Below are 27022 nucleotides of genomic sequence, written 5' to 3' on the forward strand. Positions count from 1 at the left end.
TATTCATGCACTTGTTCCCAGAATTTGACAATATTCTTCAGTGGTCTTCAGACTCATAAAACACAATTCTAAATCTCTTCCATATACAGCATACAATCAGCAGTTGGATCCCACCCCCCTGCTTTTACATTTTACATTGTACACAGTCACATCAGTATACACTGTGAGAACTGAGAAACCAAGGAACACAAGATGAATGGTGCCTGGATAAACCCAAGATGCTACCCACATTCTTCTGATCTCTCCTACATGTAATAGAATGCAAAACAGCCCTTATTTCATATGAGCTCTTTTCATGATGACTTTATCATAGCATCAAGCCAGTCCCCTTCACCCACTTCAATAAATTTTACATGGTATGTGCCCAGGGAACAAATAAATTCTTAGTTCTGCTGAAAATGAAAGCTTACCAGGTACAGCAGGACAGAAAATACACATTTGCCTAAGCTACTATCAATCTTGCACTTTCCACAGACCAGCAAGTGGGTAACGCCCTGTGCTAGCACACAGCAGCTAGGACAGGACAATTTCAGACAGGTTATGTTTTTAAGCACTTCCACTTACTTGGCCAATCTCAGTCACAGTGGGCTGGTCAGGCCAGTCCACCTCGAATGCACTATTGTTAGGATTATCGACGGGAAACTGATCCATAGACTGCACGCTGCTAGAGGGAGTCTTTTCAGGCTGATGGATTATAAAGGAGGAAGAGGAGAGAAACAAAGATGGGAGGAGGCAGCAGTGGATATGGGTACAGGGAAGATAACAAAAATGAGAAGAGTGCAGTGAGAAGTCAGATAGCAGACAATGAAACAGTCCCAGGGTAAATAACCTGCTGGACAGGTAAGGATCAAGAGCTCTTTGTTTTTCTACAGATGATGATGGAAGGTCATTTGCAGTACTATCAGTACATCCAATCCCATTGCAAACATGAATCATTGACTGGCCTGGATGGTTCAATCTGGGATGCATTGCTACAATCTTTTTAGATTGTAAGCCCGAGGGCAGGGAACCGTCTAATTTAAAAGACTGTATGTACAGCGCTGTGTAAATTTACAGCGCTTCATAAATAAAGGTTAATAATAATAAATAATAATAAAGCTATTAATGCAAGTACCAGGCAGTGTGGTTTCCCAGAAATACTTCCCTGGTTTAGCTTGGTCAAGCGAAACCTTGAATATATTTCAAGACACCTATCCAACACTGGAACAGACTTCTTCTTTTCTGCTTCAAATTTTTAATGTACCATCTAAAAGTGCTGCTAAAAGACAGCACTGTCATAGAAGACCTTCCTTTGCTGCTTCACTAGAGCCCTATTGTAAATTTTGCACTGAATCTGGCACTACATCAGATTTAATTGAATTGCGTAAAAGGAAGGGATGCAGTTCTTCACATTTGCTCACTCAAAAAAGCTCTGCTAACAGGATCCATAGAAGAAACAAGAGATACATCTCAAGATACTCAAAACTTGGTTTCTTTTTTAGTAGAAATGACCAACAAATTTCAGCCTGTGTGTACCCTTAAGGCCTTCTTCAGCGATCTATTAGAATCAAATGTCAAAAATTTCTGAATTGGAACTCAGAACATATTCCCTTGTTCAGTAAATGGGGTTTGAAAGTCTCACATGGGGTGAAATGTGTCATGCTTTTCTATTAACAAAACTACCATATTTTGAGCATCTTGAGAGGTATCTCTTCTTTCTTCTCTGAATTCCATTTTGGATGCCTCCCAGTTTTTGCTTCTTTAGTTTGTAATGGGAAGACATTTCAGTCTCTATGACAATGTGCCAATGACTACTGTTAAGGAAGCTGGTCATGAGCAAATAAATTTAAAAGAGATTTCAGGATGAAACCACTAAATGATAATTCATCAAGGGATTAAAGTTTGACTCCAATGGTTTTGATAAAGACAGCACTTTTTGTTGTTTTAATATCACACTTCTTATGCTCATCAGTGCAAGGATGTCTGTGTTATCACTTAACATCTGTAGTGTGAAGGGCCACCACTGAAGTAATTATCTCCGTACTCCCTGAACTTCAATTCCCTTTCATCTCATTGCTTATACTACATATTTATTTGAATTGTGGTTTCCAGATACAGAATGCATATATATGTGCTGAGCTAGGGTAACAGCAGCTGCTAATTTTATTTTTATAAAACATGGAGTAACATTTGTGATAATGCAATTGCATCACTGTACCTGAAATCTAATTTTCTAATCTGCTTTCTTTTAAAAGCAGTCCTGTTTCTTTGAACCTACAGCATTCCTCAAAAACAGGGGCTTAAACAAATACGGTCAGCAGAATTTACATCAGGCTGCTAATATGATCTGGATTCCTGAACACTGTATAGCTTGATGTTTGATCATGATATTACAAAATGAACATATTCTAAAACAACTTCTCTAAATTTCTCAGGATCTGATTTCTTCATGTTACCCACTTTTATACCATAAATGGCATCCTGCATGAGAAATCTACATAAAGAGGTAACGCTTCCATGTGCACAACTTATGCAGATGAAAATCTGAATTTGCCTTTTATTACAGTACTCTTATAGGTTCCACTGAATTATTTGCACACATCTTTTGATATGTTTCAGTCCTAGAATTACCCATTTTCCATATATGATAATGCTTGTTCTCTAGCAGAGATGAAGAACATATATCACTCCAGATATTATTGGGCTACAACTCCCATCATCCCAAACTACAGGTAATGCTGGCTAGTACAGTAGGCCCTTGGCTGGAATTTGGTTTCGGGACCCCCATGGATACCAAAATCCATGGACACTCAAGTCCTATTATATACAATAGTGTAGTAAAATGGTGCTCCTTATATAAAATAGCAAAATAAAGGTTTGCTTTTTGGAATTTTTTAAAATATATATTTTCAAGCCATGGATGGTTGAATTAATGGATACAGAGGGCCAACTGTAATGCTATCTGTAGGGCCATCTGTTCCCCCTCCTATCTTAATGAAAGTAATATCAGAAGATATTTAATGGGAAAATGCTTCTTAATTAATAACAAGGCATTGTTTGTCTCTAGTGCTAAAGGCACTACCCAAAATCAAATGAAGTATCAGCACTTAAAACGTATTTTCATTGAAAATTGTTTCACCTAAAACGCATGCTCAGTCTGAAACTTATCAATCATTTGGCTGTCAATGTTTTCAATCTTACTGGTCCTAATATTAATCTAGTTCTATTATTACAACTAAAAGCAAGCACATAGGAGAGCAATTCAGAGAAGAGCAGGTTGCCTTGTTGAATAAAAGACCATGGAGTGAGAAATAAGTAATGCGATTATGGTTGATCAACACTCCTCCCAAAACATATTAACAGATTTGCTACCATATCAAGATTATAGATGGGATAGTTAAGGGCATATAGTTAAAAAAAATGTGGAACTTGTTTTCACATGGCACCATATTTGAAGGTGACTTCAAGTACATGAGAAGCCACGGGGTATTATGGTAGTTTACTACAATAATTGCCAAGGCACTCACTGCCACATATGACTGGGCTGCTGCCACTTATACAGAAGGAATCAAACCAGAGTCCCCTGGTATTACTCTATTTAAGTAAGGGTCATAAGTACTTAATTCCTTCTCCCACTCTCTAATTTTAATAGTTAATAATTACAACCTGTTTGAAGCAAAAGCCTTCAGATATCCTTCAAACAGGTCTGCAAACTTTACTCACTGGTCTGTACAAACGTCAACTAAGCATTTGTGATCATCCATTTTAATAAGAGACAACAACACTTAACTTGGAAAACTGAGAGTCAAGTTAAGTACATATTGGGTTGGACTGGATGGCCCTTGTGGTCTCTTCCAACTCTATGATTCTATTCATTTTTAAGCCTATTCACTTCCCTCTGTTGCTTTCATATAGAATGGATTCATGAAAGACCGATTTTCCTTTTAAGAGTAAGTGATACCACTTATTAACTAATATGTAATCTTGCATTTTCTTCTGTACCTTAAGAGGGTATCCTTGTTGGTAATTTGCAGGTGTGTTCACAGTTAATAGATTAAGTAACAGTTAAGCAAATAATTGTCTATTGGTGGGCAGCTCCACCTTCATTGCTGTTAAGCTCTGCAATAGAATAATGCATACATGTGCCTTCCAGTTGTCAGTCAGCATATGGCAACACTATGAATTTCAGAGGGTTTTCTTAGGTGAAGAATACGCAGAGGTAATTTGCCACTGCCTCTTTCTGAAATATAGCCTACAGCACCTTAGTGGTCCTATGTCCACCAATGGGGACATACACTGCTTAGCTTCCAAGATCAGACAGGATCTGGAGACTTCAGGGTGCTTAGGAGATAAATCTTTACAAGTGAGGAAGATGTAGGGAGGAAAGACAACAGGTAAAATGCTTCAGAAGATCAACAGAAGAACTGCTTCAGTCAGGGAGACAGATAAGGCCACTGGACAAAAGATTAACTGAGAAAATCCAAGTGGGCTAGTTCTTTCCAAAGGCCATTTGCACCTCAAACGCATCTATTTGGCAGCAATACGTACATTTAAATGTACCATTTAAAAGCTTATGCAGTATCTTCCTGAGAAGCCACAAACTTAGTATTGGTAACAGATAATGGACAGGCACAATGGACAAAGATAATTTGTGAGCAGAGAACAGAGGGCAAACAAAAACATACATAGCAACATGTCCACATGGATTGTAAATTGATTATTCCTGGCTAAATATTCAGGCAAATAGCATGAAAGAAAACATGTCTCATTTCTATAGAACTAACAAAGAGATGCTCCCATTGCAGGAAGACAACACAGACTGCACTTGGGTAGGATGAGGATTAGTAGGATGGCAGTTGAGAGGTTTGCATGGTATATAAGCAGAGATAGGGAGCAGTTTGTTGAAAAGGATAAAGCAGCAGTGAGGTTACACAACAAACTCTGCAGCAGCAAGGCTTAAGCTTCAGTAAATGTCATTATGACCATGTTAATAGCAAAGCAAAGGATGTGTAAACTTCTACTCAGATTATCAGACACAAGGAAAGAAGGCGACCACAGTAACATGCCAAACTAGATCAATACTGAGAAGATGGGAAGAGAAGGGCAAAACTAGAATAACAATCTTTGCATGAAAGTGACAGGGAAAATAATACTTGCACACAGTAAGCACCACATGGTCCATGGCACTGAGAGCTGGGTTAACAGAAATCTTACCTCCCATAAATCCCAAGGCAAAGACTAAGCATAGCAAAAAAAGCAATTGGAACAAAAAACAGAAACTTTATTAAATCAGTCAGCATAAAAGGCAAAAGGCATACAAAATGTTCATATACAGATCAGGTTTACTCCAACTTAATTTCATATTATAAATTATAAAATGATTTAGTAATATATTACATGCAAGCATACTGCCTACTGTTCTAGATTGCCTAGACTGGCTAACTAGGGCCCGAGACAGAGAGGCCAAAAGGGGCATGGTGGCAGCGATACTAGGGTTAGGGACCGTGCACCAACCACACAGTCCCTAACCCTAGTACAGAGTGGTGGCAGACTAATGGTGGCATCCTGTGTACATGGGTGCTGCCACTGTGATGTAAGTGACATGCAGCGTCCCCATGTCGCCGTGTGTCGCGGGTATACTAGTGGCGCACTTGCGATGTCACTCCGGCTCCTTAAAAAGAACCCAGAAACACCAGGTTCTTTTTATTCCAGAAAGAAGCCATATGGTTTGGCAGCTGGACATTCCTAAAGGTATGTACCAGGCCTAGACTACACTTGACAAGACGACCAATCTTTATCTTAAGGTGTTGTGACTTGCTCAACTCTCATATCTGTGGCTGAAAAATCTTTCTGGAGTTGGGCAAAAATGCAGACATGGCACATAGCAATCTGGAGGGACCACATTAATCCACAATGTTTTAAAATGGTTTTACACTTCTTTGACTGTCTTTGTGGAAACTCAATTCCCTGAAGAACTCCCAACCCCTAGTGATAGCACAAGCCATGAAGCAAAAAGGAAGGTGAACAATACAGAAGTAGTCATCCAGTTCAGTCCTAGGCAACATTATGGTTTCACAGAGATTAGTTTCCTATTACAATTAATTTAAAAAATATGAAAGGAAACCTCTCAAAATTGGGCACATGTTCTAAGAACTGTGCCGGCTGATGTAATATGTTAACCAAGTAACTACGTGGATTCTATGAGGCCATATAAAGCTCTAAGCAATCTATTATCCACCAGCCTCAGCCCTCCATTCGGTAATATGAGGCTGATAATAAACACTCATCTACTTGACCTGCAGGATTGTCCCAAGGATGGGTGAGATATATGTCAAACACATAAAAGCATTATGTAAATAGTCCTGTATGCATATGTTTCAAACCTCTGAGCAGAAGACATCTCTATTGTCTACCAGTTCATTGTGGTCAAGCAATAGCAACGGAAAACCAACCTGAGCTGCAGGTGTAGGTGACTTCCCTATGGAGCTGTTATCTGGTTTAATGGGATCAAAATCCAGATCCAATAGGCTGGCTCCCTCCTGGAAGGGTCCAGGAGCATCAAACTTGGCAGCATTAAGGAAGAAAAGCAGTACTGCATATTAGTCAGACAGAAGCAGCAGATGGTATGCGGAAGGTGTTATCCAAGAGCTGAAGGTGTAAAAGATGTACATAAAACTGCATGGTACAAAAATATCCAAATGCTCAAACATGCCCACTTGCCACAAAAGGTTCTAGGTGTTTGCACAAATACAATCCTGAAATAAACCACCACCATTTCACAGAGCAGTTTTTGTGTTACCATTCAGCATACCTCCCATGCCACAGTTCCAGGCAATAAGGATCCTCTTCAGTTCTCCATCATCTGTGACTTTTTTAACCAGGGACTTAAAGTCTGTTTCAGAATTCAGTGTTTCAAGTCTCACCTAAAATCCATGGGCCCATAACTGTCAACACAACTGTTGGTTCTAAGTTTCAGACACTTTTAACTTGCAATATAATGTGAACATTCAATTGAAACCTCTGCTCTAGCCTGTCAGCACACCAGTACTACCATTATTAGGAATAAAGTACATTCTTCCTTGTTTAGAGCTAAGCTCTGCAATGCATTTATTTGTTGGTCTGTCTATAGTTTATTTCCGTATGATGTTATTTCCAGTACTAATTACCAGATACACCATCCAATATCAAATATATAAGAACTGATATTAACACTAATCTAAAAAGAAAGATTGAGATTTCCTTATCATGTAAAAGCTGTATTATCATAGTAACTGAGGTTATCAAACACCACATTCATACACACTGCTTTTATATCACCAATAATAAAGTCCATGGCACTGCATTCAGCAAATAATGCCCATATTCTTTTAAGATAATTGGTAAACCATCCTTTTTTTCCAGCCTGCTGAGTCTGAAAGAAGTTGTATCTACTAAGAGGTGTTTTACCAGAACTCTGCTATACAATCAGTTTCCTTAACACTAACTCTGGATAGATCTTCTGGTCTACTCAAGTGTATGTAACCTCTGAATCAAATTGAGAACACTAAAAAAACAAATACCTCAGACCCGTGATGAAAACATAAATACTCCATCTGCTAGATCCTAGGTTCCTACTGTTTTGAAGCCACAGCCTTTATAATTTCCACACATGAACTTCCCAGCTCATTGTATTCCACATAGCTGTCATTTAGGTCTTTTAAATCAGCAGCACTTCATATTTTCACTTTTGCTTTGCTTTTCACTACTTTCCATTGATGTGGAAACAAACTGTCGACACTAAAATGAGATGGAAATAGCTCTCTGACTTAGCATTCCCTCTACTCAAAGAAATTAAACCTTAAAGCTTCAGCAGTAAGAGTTATTTGCCACCCCACAATTTCTTATACTGGCTCCTTCTGAAGGGAGGACAGCATGAGACTTTCTGTGCTTTACTAAAAAAATAATGGCAAATCAAAACAGCTGGAACCTTACCTGTCACTTGCACCAGGTATCCATAAGCTCCCTTTCATGTCAGTTTCCCTTCCCTCTCTCCCAAATAATTAACACAGTGACAAACAGAAACTCCACGGTAGCGCGTGGAACCCCAATGCTCTACGTTTTCCCAGTGGCTCCTGCTCTAGGAACCAAACTCATCTTTTGGAAAATCAGACTCCTTCAGAACGTAGCTGTCCTCCGATTCAGGTATCCTGCATTCTGAACACACTCCAAGCTGAATGCTCTGTTCACACAAGTATTGTTTTTGGTTTGTTTGTTTTTTTTAAACAGATATAGAGAATACAAAATATGGTGTGAAAGTTGTTGAGGCATGCTACAAGGAAAGATAGGTGTGGAAAAGGATGGAAAGCTAAGTGGCCCACGGCTTTCTCAAGTATCAAAGGAAGCATGGGATTCATACTAGAACTCCTGCACTGGGCCCAGTCCACTTCTCCAAAAAATCCTGCCCAGTGCAAATGTCCTCAAGCTTTAGTCTTTGTTACCCTGCTAGTACAATTCTCCCTGGTAGTGTCTCTTCCATGCGGCCTCCCCATGGGATTTCTTGTTATCCCATGCTCCTGACGTCTTCAGGGGGGTAATAACTATAACATCTGTTTGTTGTCTGTCACTAAAGGCTAAACTAAACAAGACATGGAAAATCTCTGCTCCATGGATGGAGATGTTTTGAAGACTGGGGAAGTAGGACACTGAGGGTGTTTAAACCCTTCTCCCCACTGGCCCTTTCTCCAGTCTAAATCCACAGCTCCCCCCAGTTTATTAGCTTCACAAGAATTAAATAAGCAAGTTTACTATCTGTAGCCTGCTGGTTTGCTGCTAGTATCTGCTGCAAGGATTTCATTTAGATAGAAAGAAGGGAAAAGACTGTCCATAGCAACACTGCATACTCCCAGCAGGGGGGCACTTCATCCCACCATTTCAAATTGAGCCCCCCTCACCTGCTGTGACTTATTAGCACCTGAAACAGAAAATCCAAACAGCCTCCCTTTCTCCTGCCTCATAAAAAGTACTCATAAAAATGCAGTACATTAAGTCAGATTTTGACAGCCTCCAGAATCTGCCATCTGAAGCAATGATTTTGCAGAGCCTCATAGAGAACTGCTTCTCCCTGTCTCTTACAGATCTATTCATGGTTTATTTTGCATTTGGATATAACATTTTTGCATGACCATTCTCTGCAAACTTTCTTCAAAATCCTTCATAGCATTGGGCCAACTACATGATCTCATTATTAAACCCTCGTAACCCTAACTAATAAAACTCTGCTCATGTATGCTGCCACCACTAATGGTAGTGTTTTGCATTAAAAACAGTAATTTTGCCATAGAATTCTCTTTGTCTACTTTCTATCTGATCATTCTCTTGCAGATTCAAAGGAGAATTCTATACATGCATCTACCTAAAGAGTGTCTGACTGAGAGATATGTAAAGGTTTGTTACTTTTCTGATTTATGCCTCTATAGTTGCTATGACCTGCTGTAAGAATGGACAACTTCACTAGAGTGGGATGACATTTTAACTCTGCCACATACTTTACAGGGCCACATCCATACTGCTGCACCCTGTGCTGGAAAAAAATTCATCATGAAAATGGACAGTCACATCCCCAGAAATCTCTGAGGAGGACAATGGCAATTTAAATGCTATTTTGGATCCACAGGCCTTATTGAGACCCCAGATAACCTTTTTTCAGAACAGGAATGGATAGGTTGGTCATTTCCAATTTTAAAATGGCTAAAAGGTCAGAGAGAATAATATTTAAATAGACAATCATACTTCCCAAAGGCTTCTGGAGGCAATATCCACCATTTTTACACCAATTTGTTTTTCATCTGATGAGAAGATGTATATGGAACCTCATGCAGTCTACAGGCTGAACTTTGCATACTCCTGCTCTAAGTAAACCATGTTTAATATTGTGTTAAATTATCACAATGACATTCTAAATTACTGAGTAGCAGTAATCAACTGGTAGTGTTTCAAAAAAGATTTAAAGCTAGTAAAGTGTCAGCTTTTACATCTTTGTTTCCTCCCCATCCTCAGTAGAGAATCCTAACACACTAAGTACTGTTAGCTCAATGGCCACTCTCTAACTTTCTCTGTGAGGTAACCCCACAACCTTCATAACCTGTGACCTACACTTGCCTTTTCTCCCAACTCCAGGCCCCTCGCACAACGTTTCAGCCGTCGAACAGGAGGAAGAGGTAAAAGCCGCAGGCCACCGCGCTGAGATAGGGAAGGAAGAGCGGAGTCAGGAAAAAGAAGTGCTAGAGGTGTCACTCAATGTTTTTTTATGAATAAAGATTTCAAAAAATAAAAGTAGCTATCACAATGGTGATGATGGTGATCATAGCATGATTTGTGAGAATGTAGCCAGAAAACTGGTCAGGCTGGTTTTTCTCCTTCATAGGGACTAAGATTAAGTAATCCCTGTGAAAGGTCAGCACTGTAGGTGCTTCCACTTGCCTAGTGACCCCTTTTGGCAATGTTTGAGTTTTGTCAAGTATAAAAGATGAGTTTAAGGGGCCATGGAGTTCAGAAAAGCTCATGGAAATTAATGCCTTTAAAACAATTAAGTTCAGGCCAAGAGATTAGGACTGGTCTATCTGGAGTTTCCTTCCAAAGCATATAATGTCACTGACAAAAAACCCAATTATTTTTTAGAATTATTGTTAAGCAAAATGTGAAGTCAGCTCCCCAGCCCTGGAGAGTTTTATAACAGTAGACACTGCTAAAAATAAACAGGTACTTCAGATTACCTCTGCAAAGAGTTTTAAGAAAGTCTGGTACTGGTTCATATTTTTAGGAATCTCAAAAATAAAGAGACCCCCATCACCACAAATCACATGGAGGGAGTAACATATGAGCCAAGGAGTTCATCTTGGCCAGTTACCCAGAACTGTTACCCCAGCTTGCATGACTTTCCCCACATTTTTAGATAAACCATGGGGGCCAAAAATTATGATAAATCATAGCATAGAAATTTTTATTCCTATAGCATTTTCTTCTCATGAGGTCAGTGCAGGTACATATTAAAGAGAGAAATTCTCACAGCCCTTTTGGCCCAGTTCAAAGCCAGTTCTCACCTTTAAACCCAACTGAGCAGTTTTCATGGCCTGACACCTCTAATAAGGGGAAAGGAAGAGGAAGGAGAAGAGGATGAATTATATGGAAGAGTGGACAGGAGAGGGTAGGGGAGAAGGAGAAGCTAACCTGTGAGGGGGTTGTCACACTGATCTCTGGGACAAAATTGTCATCAAACAGGTTGATGATGTTCTCCTGCTTCATCTCCTTGGATGGAGTGAGTTTTGGAGGTGGCGGCACGGGAGGGCCTTTCCTCAACTGCATGCAAGCGAACACATGGCGACGGCACAGACAGCAACACCCAAAAAACCAGAGACAGGAACCAGGTTAGCCAAAAAAAAAAAAAAAATTCAAATATTTTTTTTTCAAAAAATTAAAAAACACACACAAATAGAGGGGAGCTAGAGTGAGGTTGAAAAACAAATCAAAACACATGTGGGAGGAGGGAGAAACAGTCACACACTTCCAAAAGAATCATTAGTTACACTTCGTGGATCGTGGGTAGGTTTCCCTTCTGCAGAGGAGAAGCGTAACACAATTAATATGCATATGATAAGTCATGCATACACAATTAGAATCTATGCAACCTTCTGGTATAACAAGGCAGGGATTTACATATTGCAAGAAAAGGTGCTTGAGGAGCTAGGGAAGACAGCAGCACTAGTTTTAGCATGAATACTTATCTGCATATTGAGAAAGAAGATACCCAAGCCAGCTAGACTTGATTTCTCTTTTAAAAGGCATGCTTCCAACATTACAAAAACACAAACTTTATGGAGTCATACTATGTCAGCTGCATCACTTCCAATGAGTTTTCTGCAGCTGAGGCATAACTGGGAAACAAGCCATTAGAAACTGGCTCCATCTCTTTCTGGAATCACAGCATTCCTGTGTGATTCCACAGATGTCACAAAAACAACATTATGCTGGTCTGGGAATCCCTCTTCTCCTACCACACACTGCATTGCAGATTTTCTTTTCTTTTAACAATGTGGGAGGATCAGCAGCACTTCATATTTTAACTTTTACTTGGATCGTAAGGTGTAGTTTTTCACCTTCTCCTTCATCTCCCTTTCCAGATCTTCTCTCCAATGGAACATACTAAGAAATTCTACATTTGCAGGGTTGAGTCATACTTCTAGGTAGAATAATAGAGCAGTAAGTTGTTTTCAATGGTATTTCACTACCAAATATTCTAAAAAATGTTTCCTTGTCAAAATAGCATATAATAACTTCTTGTCATCCTGCCCTGCCCTGCCCAGAAACTGTGTCTACTAGCTAAATACATAATTAGTAGGAACTAACTAGACACTTGTCAGCAAGGCTAATTCTGTCAGATCTTCCAAAGTGCCACACTACCTTATAGGTGCTTCATGTAACATGCCTTGATTCTTTCAATAACATACCTGAGTGTAAAAAACAAGATGACACAGCAATCTGTCAGTACTGTATATACTCATGTATAAGTCTAGAAATTTTAGTCCAAAAATTGACTCCAAAAACCTAGGTCGGCTGCCCTCAACTTATACATGAGGTCGACTTATAGTCCAGTATATACAGTATGTTTTAAAACTGGCTGGTGGGGTTGGTTAAAGCTTTCATTGCTGTGTGTTTTTAGTTAGAGTTTCCTAAAGTTTGCAAAGTTGAGTGATGAATTCTGATTTTGGAGGGGTGGGGGGAGGGAAATAAGTGGAATGAAATATCAAAATTGCAAAATAAGAATGCGAGGAAAACATAAAACTGACAGATTTGCCAATGCCTTCTGGGTAATAATTCTTCATATATTCTATCACAGGGATGGGAAGAACCAAGATTGGGAAGATCAGCAGAGTGCTGGCTAATGCACAATAGAATAACAAGAATCCATTGTTGCTATTTTTTTAACAATAGCAACAATAAAATAAATTTAAAAATAAATTTCTGAATTAGAAAAATTGAAGAAAATTGAGGAAAAAGAAATAGATTTTAGTATGCAAGAATGATGAGTGAAGCTTTTGCTTCTGAAAATAAATTACCCATCAGAACTATGTGCTCAGATTAATTTTGTTTCTTAATTCTAAAGTTACACATACATCCTCCCTGCACTACTTTGTGCCAGCTTAGTTTGGTGGACTTCAGGGTTCCAATAAAAAAAGTAGATCCTGGAAGCCTGAAGTCTATTCTAGGACATGCTAATCAGGCTTGCTGAACAAGATGAAGTATCACTATCAGTAGAAACAGATCAGCATTTTTCCATACAGTAGTGAAGAAAAGGAAATGGCTGGTGTATTTGGCTCTCTTGGGAAGGTCATTCTTAAAGAAGTCAATGCATGAGAGGACATGGGCTTCTACCTGCACAGGCACCTTGCCTCACACACAGCCAAATCATAGTTTTCAACTCTGGAAAGGATTTTGGTCACTGCTGGGTGATATGCTGCTGTTTTTCACTGTTCTGGAGAGAAGGGATGTGCTATCTGGAGTGAGACAAATGGACTCCATTTCCTCACATGCACTCTTCAAATATCACTGCATTTATTCAAGAGGTGTTTAAAAAATAGTATCACTTAAAGTCACACTACAGCTCTGCAAAAAACAGATTAACACACATAGTTTTTTGTGGGTTTTTCAGGCTATGTGGCCATGTTCTGGAAAGGTTTATTCCTGATATTTCGCCAGCATCTGTGGCTAGCATCTTCAGAGAATTAAGACACATTTTTGCTGCATAAGCAAACAATTTTTATTTATCAATTATCATCATCATGTTGATTGTCCAGCTTTCAGACAATGCTGCAAGTAATGGTTACCTTATAATTCCAGAAGTTACTCCATCAAAATAGTCTATTCAACTGAAGGAGGAGATTTTCCATCTCTCTGTACATTCTGCTATGCCATATTGAAACATCTTATATTTTGCTTGCTATTTCTTTTCCTAACTGATTCAAGTCTCGTCAGTCATAGAGTATTCTTCTATCAAAAACTGTTAAGAAGATATGGATTTTTCTTCCCTTTTGTCATTTAAAAAATGCTTCATATTTTATTGATGGACCCTTTCATCTACACGGGCAAAAAACTGAACTACAGTGGACCCTTGTTATATGCTGGGGTTTGGTTCCAAGATCCCCCGTGTATAACAAAATCTGTGTATGCTCAAGTCCCATTAAATATAATGACATAGCAAAATGGTGTCCCTTATAAAAAATGGAATATCAAGGTTTGATATTTGAAATTTATACTCTTTTTGAACATTTTCAAACCGTATATGCTTGAATCCATGTATAAAAAATCTGTTTATAAGAAGGGCTGACTGTATAATGTTTAAGATTTCATCCAGTTACACAATTCAAATACAAACAGATGAAACAGAAAAATACAAACTGATGAAATTGCAGATTCCTTTCCCTTTTTTAAAAGTAATTTTCATTGGTTTTCCTATTCACAATAAATGCTAAAGTACACACAGGTGTAGAACAGGAAGTTGCCTGCATTTTTCAGATACCTGACAATGTTTGCACGGGGTGGGAAAGCGTGAGAGCGATGAGTCACAAACTTAAGTAAGGCTTAGCTGAACTCCAGTATGTCAGCACTGCCAAATCCGCTTTCAAAAACTCATACTAAGTTTTCTAGATTCTATTTCTTCCTCAACACAACCAACTTAGCAATTTGTTGTATCTGCTGGTATAAACTACTGTGCTATGCTAAAGTCTATTAAAAATATTCCTAAGTGATTAATAGATTCACTTCTTTGTAGGTGCCTTTATCATGCCCTGCTTACATTACATACAAAATTCTTACAAGATTTGTGTGATGACCATTCTGAACATTTTATGGTCTTTTACATTTGTATCTGTTACATGTCTATGGTTTTCTATCAAAGGTTACATTAAATATGCAATGAAAGAGAAGTACCAGCTGGTGGCAGTGTTTAACACAGATTTTTTTTAAGTACTAGAGAGGTGGTTAAATTCTTAATCACTATTTATTGGTGTTCACACATTTTGCATGGTTTTGTAGTGATTCAATAACCTGCTCTACAATGCAGCAAAGTAAATGGGTACAACATGCGTGGAATTGTTGTCATCATGGTACCTTTGGTACTCTCAAAAAAAGAAACCTTTCTCCAGTCAATAGCAACTATTTAGGTCTCCTAGATCACAAGCAAGGAGGCCCTGCATAGGCAGAGTGTTCTATCACTGGAGTAGTACCATTTGAGCCAAGGATGGGGAAAATATGGCCTTTTAGGTGTAATTTGACTACATCTCCCACTTCACTGTTAACTATGCTAAGAGGGCGATGCAATCCATTAATATTAGGAGAGCCATATATTACTCAACTTGATTTAAAGGAAGAAGAGACATAGCTCATCCATAGTTCCTTCTTATTACTGAATATCTTGCTTATTACTATGTATTTGCTACTTTTCTATTATAGATTTATCTGTTGATAGCCACTTTGAGTATTCTTAAATGGAAAGGCAGGTTTTGAATGTAACAAATACTACACAGTAGAGAACAGACCTGTATGCAACATACAAAAGTTACATGGTAAACATTACATTATACTTATGATGCTTCTGAAAGGAGTTGGATGTAATTGCCCAGAAGGAGAATAAATTGTAAAATTCCAGGAATGATATAGCCAAATTAGGTCTGGCTTTGAGTATGTGGGGTTCCTGCATATGCTACACACTTCCTTCACTTCAGCATCTAGGCAGAACTAGTGGTGTTTCACCACTACCACCACCATCAATGAAAGCACTAATATGAGCAGTCACAGCTGCAACCTCTTCCAAATGGGGAAGAAACAGCTACGACTCTTCATAGTGACAAACACACCACAAGGCCAACCCACCACAACCTAGAAAAACAAGGCAAGCAATTGTGACTGATACTTAATCTCATAGGATGTTGAGGCCTGACAGATGCTTAAAATTTCTACCCCTCAGTGGTGGTCCTGAGCTCAGTATAGAGTTGTTGGGTTTTTAAACCCATCAGCGAAGGAATACGGTAGCCAGCATGATGCTGTGTATACACAGAAACTAATCAACTGAATGAAGCTATCATAGTTCCTTCAAATGCAGGTTTCACTGTTCCAGGCTAGTTTATCTTACTGCATATTACTATATCACTGAAAACATCACCCCAAAAGACAAAAGACAATTGATATAGCAGTTTCTATGAATTATGTTTAAAATTCCATGAAGTTGTATCTTTTCACACAGAAGTAGTATAACTTTTGCCCCCACCCTCTAGCTCAGAAACAAGGTACTGTACATACAGTGCGACTGCGCCATACACAGGCACACTATACGTGACTTTCCGCTTACACTGAAGCCACACAGCAATATAATGAATGGTGCGTGCTCCACCACACCTGTGCCCCATTGTATTCAATGGGGCCCAAGCATACGCGTTTTTCATTTTACACAGAGGAGGTCTGGAACGGATCCCCCACATAAGGTAAGGGTCCACTGTACCGTATACATTCGACTATAAGTTGACCTCATGTATAAGTCAAAGGCAAGTTTTGGGGTCAAAATTATGGATTGTGATATGACCCATGGATAAGTTGAGGGTAAAATCTAGGAGCATGTAACAAAGGATCTAAAGGATGAAGCAAAGGAAAATAATGGCAAAGAACTTACAAAATTCAAGAAGACATAACAACCATGAGCCTTGGAAATCCTGGGAGTGAAAGGCACAGAGGAAGGGGAGGGGGTTCTACCCCGTTTTGCAAGCTATGAGCCTTGGAAATCCTGGTGGTGAAGGGCAGGGAGGGGTTCTATCCTGTTTTGCAAGCCATGAGCCTTGGAGATGCTTTTGGTAAAGGGAAGAGAGTGTGCACATGCCGAGGTTAGTTTCCCCACTTTCCATGCTGAGACTGTGACCCCTTGGGAGAGATTCAGAGAGGGAGATGTAGGAAGGGCAGTGGTGCTTTGTTTCCTCCTTTAGATCTTTTGTAACATGCCCCAGTGTTTGATCCTCGACTTATCCATGGGTCATATCAAAATCTATGATTTTGGGCCCAAAAACTGCCCTCGTCTTATACATGAGGTCGACTTATACACAAGTATATACTGGTAATGACACAGATAGGATGGAAGAGAAAGTGGAAACAACATGAAAAATGCAACCAGGAAGACTCTCTATATAAATATCTGCATTGATTAACCTTTCCTCTGCAAGATTTGTCCACATGGGAAGCTGAAATATTCATTCATCCAGGCAAGAGATGACCCTATACAATACATAAATGTCTAGAGGATGAACTCTGTGCCACCTGTTAAGAGGATGGGCAAAACATAAATGGCGCTAGTGTCAAAAGAAATTCCAGATAGCATTTCCAGTACAAACAGTAGTGTTGAAACAAAATGTTCAACAGGAGGTACTACAAAGGAAAAAATAACAGTTTTGGTGTTCAGAATTAGGGTAGAGATGGGTAACACCATGGGCATTTGGGAATTAAACTCCCACAGTCCCCAGCCATGTTGACTGAGGCTTCTGGGAGATGGAACTTTAAAACACATGGACATCCAAAATTTCTTCCATTCCTCCACTACAGTAACCATCTACGTTTTTGAAAGGACCCTGGCAGTGCCATCTGAACCATCCCAAATTCTACTGGCTGGCTGAATTAGCAAAATCTGGCACCAAAGACATGTAGATGTGGATAGCCAGTGCACCAGTTCCTTGCCTCCAAAACTATTCTCAATCCAGCAAGGGAAAGGAGTCAAAGATACATGGAATGTGACAGTAACCCTAGCTGAATAGAGAACTTGCAGCCAGGAACAAGTAGTAGACATGAGGTTCACATCCTGGATCCAACAATGCATGCAATAACTCTCTTGGAAAAGCAAATGTTTCACCCATCAGCTATTTGGAAAGCTGACTACATCAGGAAACACCCCAAGAGGCCATCTAGTTATTTTTTCATAATGGAATGCTATAATGGAATCCTCAAGGTTCTCCATATCAAAGTATTAATGTATTTCCAATTCATGTCCAAAGGCATCTGTTTAGAACTTTTTAGAACACTTCTGAGATAAAACAGGACAAAGATTTTAGTCTTAGACCACTGGAACTATTCAGTCAGGATTAACATTTTACCTTTGTTAGGCCTCTTAACTTTGCACCATTTTACAGAGCCCTTACATCAGGGATGAGGAATGTGTGTCCCTACAGATATTGTTGGAATACAAGTCCCACGCTTCCTCACCATTCACTAGGGCTGATGTGAGTTACAGTCCAACAACATCTGGAGAGGCACATGTTCCACACTGTTCATATATAACTACAGTTACACTAAATATTTTCCAAGGCGTCCTTTTATATCCCATAGATAGAGTTCCATACCAAGTTGACAGACCAGTTACAATTTAAACTAGCACAGCATCTCCCCACAAAGGTTTTTGGTGCTTTAAATATTATAACAAACCTACCTTTGCCTCACTAATGTGAATGTGAAAAAGGTTAAATGAAAGCTATGCATACACCATATACAGTATCTTAGAAAACTTGAGATAATGGCAAAAATAAAATATTCATCTTTGGATAATAATAAAAATAATTTTACATCGAGTTTGTATCTCAGTCATTTCCCACTCTTTTTTCACTGAGTAGAAGCTAATACCTCTGCTATTCAGTGAAAGGTGCAATTGCCACCTGCTGAACTGGCAACAGTAGGGCATGCAAAGGATTGCATAGTTTTTCAGGAAGAAATTTCATGAGACACATAATGCTTCAAACTTAAATTGCCATTTTACAATTGCTCACTTTGCATGACTACTGTAGCTTTTGATTAGCTTTTGCAATCACACAGCTGATCACGCAAAATAATTTTGATCTGTTTAAAGAATCCAAAATCAGGCCCATAGTTGCCATATTGTCCCTCAGCAAGTATAGAAGAAAACAAAATAAATTCCCAAAGAAACAAAAATTAACATTTTGGTTAATCTCTTATCCCACCCAGTCTATCTATCTGTTTCTTCTTCACTGGGGACAAGAAAATTTCTAAACTAATAAAACCATCCATCTTTATTTGTTTGTTTAAAAACATATCATTGTTTTCTTTCTTGTATTTTCTGGTTTCACTTATGGCCCTTGTCAAAAGTTCAGCCAAAGCCTATGCAAACTCAAACCCTCTTAGGTCAGCCATGCCTCTTCTTGCTTTCATGTACAATCATATACCACAGTTATTATGTACAGTGGACCCTTGTTATACGCTGGGGTTTGGTTCCAAGATCCCCCGTGTATAACAAAATCCGTGTATGCTCAAGTTCCATTAAATATAATGACATAGCAAAATGGTGTCCCTTATAAAAAATGGAAAATCAAAGTAAATTTATACTTTTTTGGAACATTTTCAAACCATGTATGCTTGAATCCGTGTATAAAAAATCTGTGTATAAGAAGGGCCGACTGTATCAAATCCTTCTTAATATACACATGCTCCTGCTCAAGGAGCAGCACTGTTGTCTGTTTCTAGACAGCAAGACTGGATTAAATAGAATAACATTAGACAGAGAAAGGAGAGTAGAAGCTCAAGGTTTAGAACTGTAGAAGAACAAGAACAATGGAGGGAAGACAATTATTTTATATAGAGTTGAAGCAATAGAAACTCAACCAAGAATGAAGTTGATACATCTGTCCTGAAAGAAAATATAGCAGCAACAACCCTCACTACCTGAGATGGAGACTTAGGGATGCCTCCCCCAGATGTATCCAAAGTGGATGGCTCTGGCTCATGGTTGACTGCCTTGGTCTCAGGGCTGGTGATAGGAGCCCCATCAGGTGGAGATGAGGGAGTTTTGTTTTCTTTTGTACTGTCACTGCAGGAAAGAAGAAAGAAAGGGAGAGAAAGTTCCAGAATCAGCATTAAAAATGAGCCTTTTTGGAAGCTGTTGTTTCTTTGAATACTGCTATCTCCTGCATCGTTGGGAACACTTCACGGTGTACCACCTCATATTGATTGTGGATTGGTGTGTGTGTGTTTGCAAATGCATGCACACCTTCTGTCTGAAGACAAAACAGAATCAATATCCAATGTCAAACCCATATGACAAGGTTCTTATTTAAGAATAAGAGAAAGTGCCCTTTTTTTGCAAGAACCAAAAAGATTCTGATGATGAAAACCTGGCCTGCAGGGCAGTGCAAATCCCAGGGCCAAAATCCAGATGATGCTAAACACATTCTCTGGTATGTTGTGTATCCCTTATAGAGTTCATGGCAGGGGAGTGGGGGAAGAATGTGTGATAGACAAAGTCCACTGCTACCACACCACAATGCCAGCAATCATCATTCAGTAATAAAAGCCAATATTTGACAAGGGAAGTTGCCAGTCACAGTATCTCTTTATTATGACAAAGAGCCATGTGGGTGTTTGTTTTTAATTATTGCTTCAGTGTGGAAAGAAAAAGTATAAAAAATTTCTTCTCAAATGTTGAGGTCCCAATCTTGACACAAAGAATGCCACACTATACATTTAATGTCACACGTAATTTGGCCTAATTTATTGCCCTTTAAGAGTTCAGAAAATAACAAATCAAATTAAGCAGGGCCTCTGATAATATACCAAGCAGGCAGACACATTTTAACCACCTGACTCCGTGTCTTTTGTCCTCCCACACAATAGTATTGCAAAATAAGTACTTCCATCTCCAAATCATGAAAGTAATTCGAGTAGTAGCCATAGCATTTGCAGTCATATTACAAAAGATGAGAGAATAGATTTAATATCTGAACAGCACAGCGTAGAAGGATCAAGAATAGAGCAGATAAGCTGCACTGAATCCCAGTGGTTTTAGAAAGCATTCACAAAACCTTATTTCCCACGCCACATTTATCTCAGTACACTTGTCCCTCCACATTTGCAGGGGTATGGGGCACAGGACCTTTGTGAATATGGAAAAACTGCAAATAACAAAATCACTATGTTTTTACCTGAGATAACACATCTCTAGGAATCTCTAGGTCCTTCAGTACAACTCTGTAGTCAACATCTGCCAGACTGACAGAATTGTGCAAGAGGAGCTACAAATCCCTAGAGAAGTGTTCTCTCTAGGATTCTCTAGGTCCTTCAGTGCGACTTTTGGTTAAAGGTGACCATAGAGTGGCATTGGAGTACCAAGGTATTCCTAGAGAGAACATATTAATTAAATCCATGAATAATCAAATCCGCAAAAGTCAAAGCCGCAAATGTGGAGGGACACATGTATTTAAATTACTGTCAACAAGCAACTTGAAAGCACATACACAACAACATTTTTTAAAAGATTACAATCCAGTCACTTTTGCAACAGACCACTATGCAGAGACTCAGATCTTCTCTATGTCTGAGTGTTAGTACTAGGAAGTAAATCCCACTGGATTCAGTGGGAAGTGCCTCTGAGTAAACACGCTTGGGACCTGGTTCTCTTGGACTGGAGCTTTCTGATGGATGGAAGGTTATACTGATGATAGGGATCCCAGTGATGAAGGGCAGAGCACCAGCTTCCACCACAACCATCTTCTTCTGGCTTTTTGTTTGCCTCATTGGGACTTGTTTTACTTCTTGAATCTTATCTAAGGACACACAGAGCAATAAGAGAGTGGGAAGGAAGAAACTATGGATTTTATCACATGGGGAAAATCAGGAGTTTAAACAATGATTATCCCATGAAATCATGCAATCACAATTAGCATTTTCACACACATTAAAGAACCATTATCCCAGGAATAAACAGGCAATAAACAGCAACAAATCATTCACAAGATTTACCCATGAATGCTTTGTTGCTGTTTATTGCCTGTTTATTCCCTGGATAATGGCACTTTAATTGCGACGTTGCATGAAAATGTTAATCACCATTGCACAATTTTCATGGGATAATCATTGTTTAAACCTGCTGATTTTCCCCGTGTGATAAAGACTTATGAGCCCTCTATTTTAATGTAAAATATTCAAGTCACATCAGCCACCATGCATATTTATTTAGCAGGCTAGTTAGTATAGGAACACACTATAATAAAACATCACGTCTTTGAATTCTGCATTGTTTCTGGGGATTATGCAAGAAGAAATTAATTTGATAAATTCTGCTGAAACTAGCCTTTTCAGAACTGAAACTGAAACTAGAGCTTTTCAAAACAAACCAGAACTAGTCCTTTTCAGAAGAATTGAAACTAGACCTTTACAGAAGAAGACAAAAAAACACAGTTATGCCATTCTAGGCTGCCACAGAATATAAAAGGAAGAGCATAAGGAGGTAGAAAAGGATCTCACAAAAGAAAAATCAATTTATTTTCTCACCAGGTTAGGAGAAGAGAAAGTGATAAGCTCCTATTTTGTCCCTTCTCCTCCTTCCCTCCTCTGGCTTACTTTCATCCTTGCCTATAACAAGGCTTTCAGAAGCTTCCTGTGCTCAAAAAGTTAATCTGGGTCATATAGCAATGATAGCAATAGCAATAGCATTTACATTTCTGTATCACTTCATTGTGAACTCAGCACTCTAAGTGGTTTACAATCAGTAGGCAATTGCCCCAACAAGATGGGTACTCATTTTACTGACCTATGAAACCATGGAAGGCTGAGCCAGTCTGGAGCCTTATGGGATTGAACTCACAGCTTTGTAACTGCATTTAACCACTGCACCACTAGGGCACAATGATATGGCAACAAGTTTCAGAATTGTAATATTTTCAGGGAAACAAACCATATGATGAGGATGAAGCATATTAGGTGTGCTGTGATTTCACCACTCTTACAGCAAAAAGGCACTGCACATGATATAAGACAACATCTGACAAGGTATCTAGCTACACAGACATTCCCTACACACAGAAAAATATGTTTATTGAGATGTGCAACTATGCACATCTCCACGTGTATTGCTCCTGAGTTGTCACTGTCAACTGCTAATATCTACCAGCTTTCTTCAGCACCATTTCTACTGCAGCAATACACAAAGCTGGATCTTTTTACAGATGCAATGCTAGCTGAGGTTTTCTGGGAGCAATAGCCCAAAGCAGTAAATTGTCAAAGTTCTGCCATGAACATGGACCATTCCAGTTCAAACCCTGCCATATATGGCTACTAGTTCATTATGGGAGCTGGCAGGGTTGGAGGCATCAAAGTGAAAAGTAAGTTTTATGTCTTCATCCAAAGGCTTGTACTGTCTTCCCTTAAAGCAAACATTGGCCTTGTTAAAATTATCTAGACTATGTACTGTATAAACTTTTCCACACACAAAAAAATGCAAAGCTCAAGACATTAGCATCACCCTTCCTCTAAACCATGGGAAATGTAAGGATTGTCTTCCATGCTAAGTATGGGAAATCATTTTTAAGACAAAAAAAATAAAAGGTTACTTCGTTTAATCAGCCACACAAATCCAATCAAAAACAACTTCAAGACAAAATCAGTTTGGATCATGCAAACCACTCAATTACAGTCACCAAGCTAACAAGGAACTATGGTGTTAGAATGCAGCCTGGTATTTGACTTTTGCATCCAAATCAGAGCATATGAGGAATGAAACTCGCCGTACTGGTACCTGCTCATCTTTTTCCTCAGTCTGGAGAACAGTTTAGTTTTCTTTCTGTTGAGGACGGCACACGTAAGTGATCTCCATTACAACACGGCTCAACCAATGAGAAAGAAAGGTGAAGATTCCGTGCATGAGCTAACGTAGTTACCGTGAAGATATCCATTCAAAGATAACCTACAGGGCCACTTCCCACTGTGTATCAGAAACACTTGGCAGGGAAGACGCCCACTGGACATTTTCAGTGGAGAAATGTCCATCAAGTGCATGGAATGGAAAGAGAACCCCTTGCTTTCATCTGCACTCTACCTTTCACCATCCCTCCCTCCAATTACGTCAAAGTTATATCAGACAGCATGTAGGGAATCCTAGAAGTTGAGGTAGAAGAAGGTTTAAAGCTGTCTTGAGTCCCACTCACATGAGCAAGGCAGGATATAAACAGAATACAGATGAACAAACAAATAGGAATCCAAGAAATCTACCGAAGATTGTGGTGTGGTTTTTTTTCAAATGGTGAGTCCAACCTGACCCAACACAACAGCAATCAGTTGTGTCTTCTAAGGAATTAAGTTTGTATTCCCAGAAATCTGTGTTCTCTTTTAAATATAGCATGGAATCACCAAGAGGTTCTTCCCAGAACACTAATGTAATGTTAACTATGTAGATATGGCCAGTCAAGTAGTTCCTCAAAATGAAATCATGACCCACAATTCTGACCAGGCAACAAGTTGCTGCTAATTATCTAAGTATTGAAGTCGAAGGCTTTCATGGCCAGCATCCATAGCTTTTTGTGGGTTTTTTGGGCTATGTGGCCATGTTCTATAAGAGTTTAATCCTTACATTTTGCCAGCATCTGTGGCAGGCATCTTCAGAGAATGCCAACTCCTTTCCTATACTTGTTATATTTAAACTATTGGCAAATATTTAGTTTTTAAAAAACTTCACCCCCAACCTGGCTCTCTTTCCCCTGCTAATATAATTGGTATAATATTACCTCGGCCCCACTGTGTCCAGTCTTTTTATCATGTCAGTTTTTCTGTGAAGACCTGTCCATTCTCTTCAAATCTATTGTTGGGGTAAATGGGTGCCTCTCACAGAAAGTACAGCAATACAACCAACAAAAAAGTTGCTGCAAATATAACACAATTCTTTCCAAAGTACTCCCTTGAGATTACTATTACGACTGAATTGAAGATACATGGAATCTTACTTAGCAGCAATGTTTTAAAAAAAAGCTTAAATCAAAGAGATCAAACAAAATTTTTCTCTCCCAAGTTCCGATGCCTTTAAATTGAGCAATTCAATGCATTTTTACTCAGAAGTAAGTTCAGTTAGGTTCACTGGGTAAGTGTGTACAAGATTAAGAAAGAAGGTTACAGGAGGAAGTATCAAGAAGCACCTTTGAGACTAACTGATATATTTCAGCAAAAGCTTTTGTGGACAATTGTCCACTGCATCAGATGTATATAAAACTGCATCCTACAGAATCAGCCCTGAGATCATCTCTTGCTCTCTAGCTTACTCTCTGTGCTTGTGACACTGTCCCTGGCTTGTATTTTACAGCAAGTAAAAAACAGTATGGAACTGTTTATATCAGTCTCTCCCCCTCTCCTCCCATTCTTCCTGGCCTTGTTTTTTGTTTTTTCATTTTAAACTTTTGACCCAAGTCTGTTTTGTAAAATTCATGAATGGTCTATAAGCAATCACTCTGTATCTTTGGGGTATAGAAAATGTCCCATAGATAGGCCAAGAGTATAAAAATGCCAAGACTCCTTCATGTCAGCTAGACAATTCCCTTTAATATTAATATGGATTGATTGATTGATTGATTTGGCAAAAATGTGGGAGTATGGGTGTAAACCAGCAGGTTACCACAGATAAGATATTAGGCTACCCTCCATTTATCCTCTGAAAGCAATGTTCATAGTCATCCCTTCCCCAGCGCTGGCTTGGCACATTCATCTCATTACTGCTCATAGAGCAACTGGGACTCACAGCAGCTGGGAGTCTGAGTTCCCAAATTGCTTCATCACTCATGCATTTGGTTGAGAGCCAGAGGACATCTCATCCACCAAGTGAGGCCTACCTTCCCCTTTACTGTAAGAGTTGAGAATGAGAAAGAGAAAATATATATGCACAATCCCACCAGATTCTACTTTGTTTCTATTTTTTTTCTCCTGAGCTGTCTTGGTTTCCTCAGAAACAAAACTATATAACAGACACAATTAATTTCTTTACAAAGAGTGCCACGTTAAATTGGCTGAAAAGAGGTAGTACAATCCTGGGTGAGTTCCTCAAAGAGTGTGCAAGAAACAGAAACTGATGCATGATTTCTAACCTTGTTCTAGTTTTGTCTTCCACAACACAAGAGCTTTCCTACTACAAAAGTAAGAGTAGGAGTATAATAAATAGCCTGACCTGAATCTCTTATACTCAATAGCTATCATAGAAACAGTATCTTACCATATGTAGCTTTAGGTGTGCATCTTAAGTAAAACTTAATAAACTGAGATGTGAATTAAACTTTTGCCTCTTCACGCATCCCTTTCACTCCTCCATGTATAGTGTAATCAGTTAAACCAGGAAGCTACTAATTAACCAAGACAGGTTATAAAATCACACTGCGGATTTAATATCTTGTCTTGTTCAGAAGCCCGGTACCATAGTTTTCCAGTTTGGTGGCAATGTGTTTGTGTTTGTGTGAATCTTAACAATTTAAAATTGATTTGGTGCCTGAGCTGCACATCACTGTTTAAGTATGTCAGGCCCTCATGCATGCAGTCCTATATGCATTTAGTCTTGTGTTAAGTCCATTCATTACTTACTGAACTTGCAAGTGCATGAAAATGTATCTATCGTAAATTGATCCCCAATCCTTAATAATATGAATCATAAGTAACAAAACCAAGGAGCTCAAAGGGCCAGCCTTTAGCCCCAGAGCTGAGAATAAGGTTTATTATTATAATAGTTATAATTTATTATTATTATTATTATTATTATTATGTATATAGCACCATCAAAGTGGCATTTTACAGAGTTCAAGACAACAAGTCCCTGCCCCCAAGGAGCTTACAAACTAAAATTGGACAAAGGAAAGAAAAACAGAGGAAAAGGTGGGAAGGGGAGGTAGGGATAAACAGGGAAAGAATGTGTGATTAATTTAGTTACAGGCTAAGTTACAATAATTCAAAGAAATTTAGAGTGCTAAACATTGCCTCTTTTCTAATGGAATTTGCCCCATGCCACTAAAGAACAGCCCAACACAGAGAAATTGGTTTTTCCCTTCACTTAACTCCAGAGTAAAAAGGATAGATTTCTGTGTGTCAGTCTGCTGTTTAAAAGAAGTAGCAACCATAGGTGAAAACCTCATTCAACTAAAAAAGAAAGAATTGTTCTCCACCTATTTTGTATCATCTCTCCGTTTCTGCCTTCAGGTATAATCATATTTAAGAAAATGTTTTTGAACAAACC

At 38.9% G+C, this 27022-nt stretch overlaps 1 protein-coding gene across 11 annotated transcripts in view; it reads right to left on the reverse strand.

Annotated features, from left to right (window-relative positions):
- BIN1 (bridging integrator 1) overlaps window positions 1-27022 on the reverse strand; it is a 157070-nt gene that overhangs the window by 14314 nt on the left and 115734 nt on the right. For 2 of the 11 annotated variants that reach the window (XM_042452073.1, XM_042452092.1), the window contains 6 exons: window positions 23561-23605; window positions 19714-19858; window positions 11185-11313; window positions 6432-6542; window positions 5194-5217; window positions 565-684 (listed from right to left, as the gene is read on the reverse strand). In XM_042452073.1, the coding sequence (XP_042308007.1) occupies window positions 565-684; window positions 5194-5217; window positions 6432-6542; window positions 11185-11313; window positions 19714-19858; window positions 23561-23605 (574 nt within the window). Of the gene's footprint in view, window positions 1-564; window positions 685-5193; window positions 5218-6431; window positions 6543-10116; window positions 10198-11184; window positions 11314-19713; window positions 19859-23560; window positions 23606-27022 lie in introns of all 11 variants that reach the window. The other 9 variants (XM_042452084.1, XM_042452107.1, XM_042452144.1 and 6 more) reach the window with 7 other exon arrangements.

The sequence above is a fragment of the Sceloporus undulatus genome, chromosome 1, assembly GCF_019175285.1.
Source record: "Sceloporus undulatus isolate JIND9_A2432 ecotype Alabama chromosome 1, SceUnd_v1.1, whole genome shotgun sequence".
Classification (NCBI taxonomy): Eukaryota; Metazoa; Chordata; class Lepidosauria; order Squamata; family Phrynosomatidae; genus Sceloporus; species Sceloporus undulatus.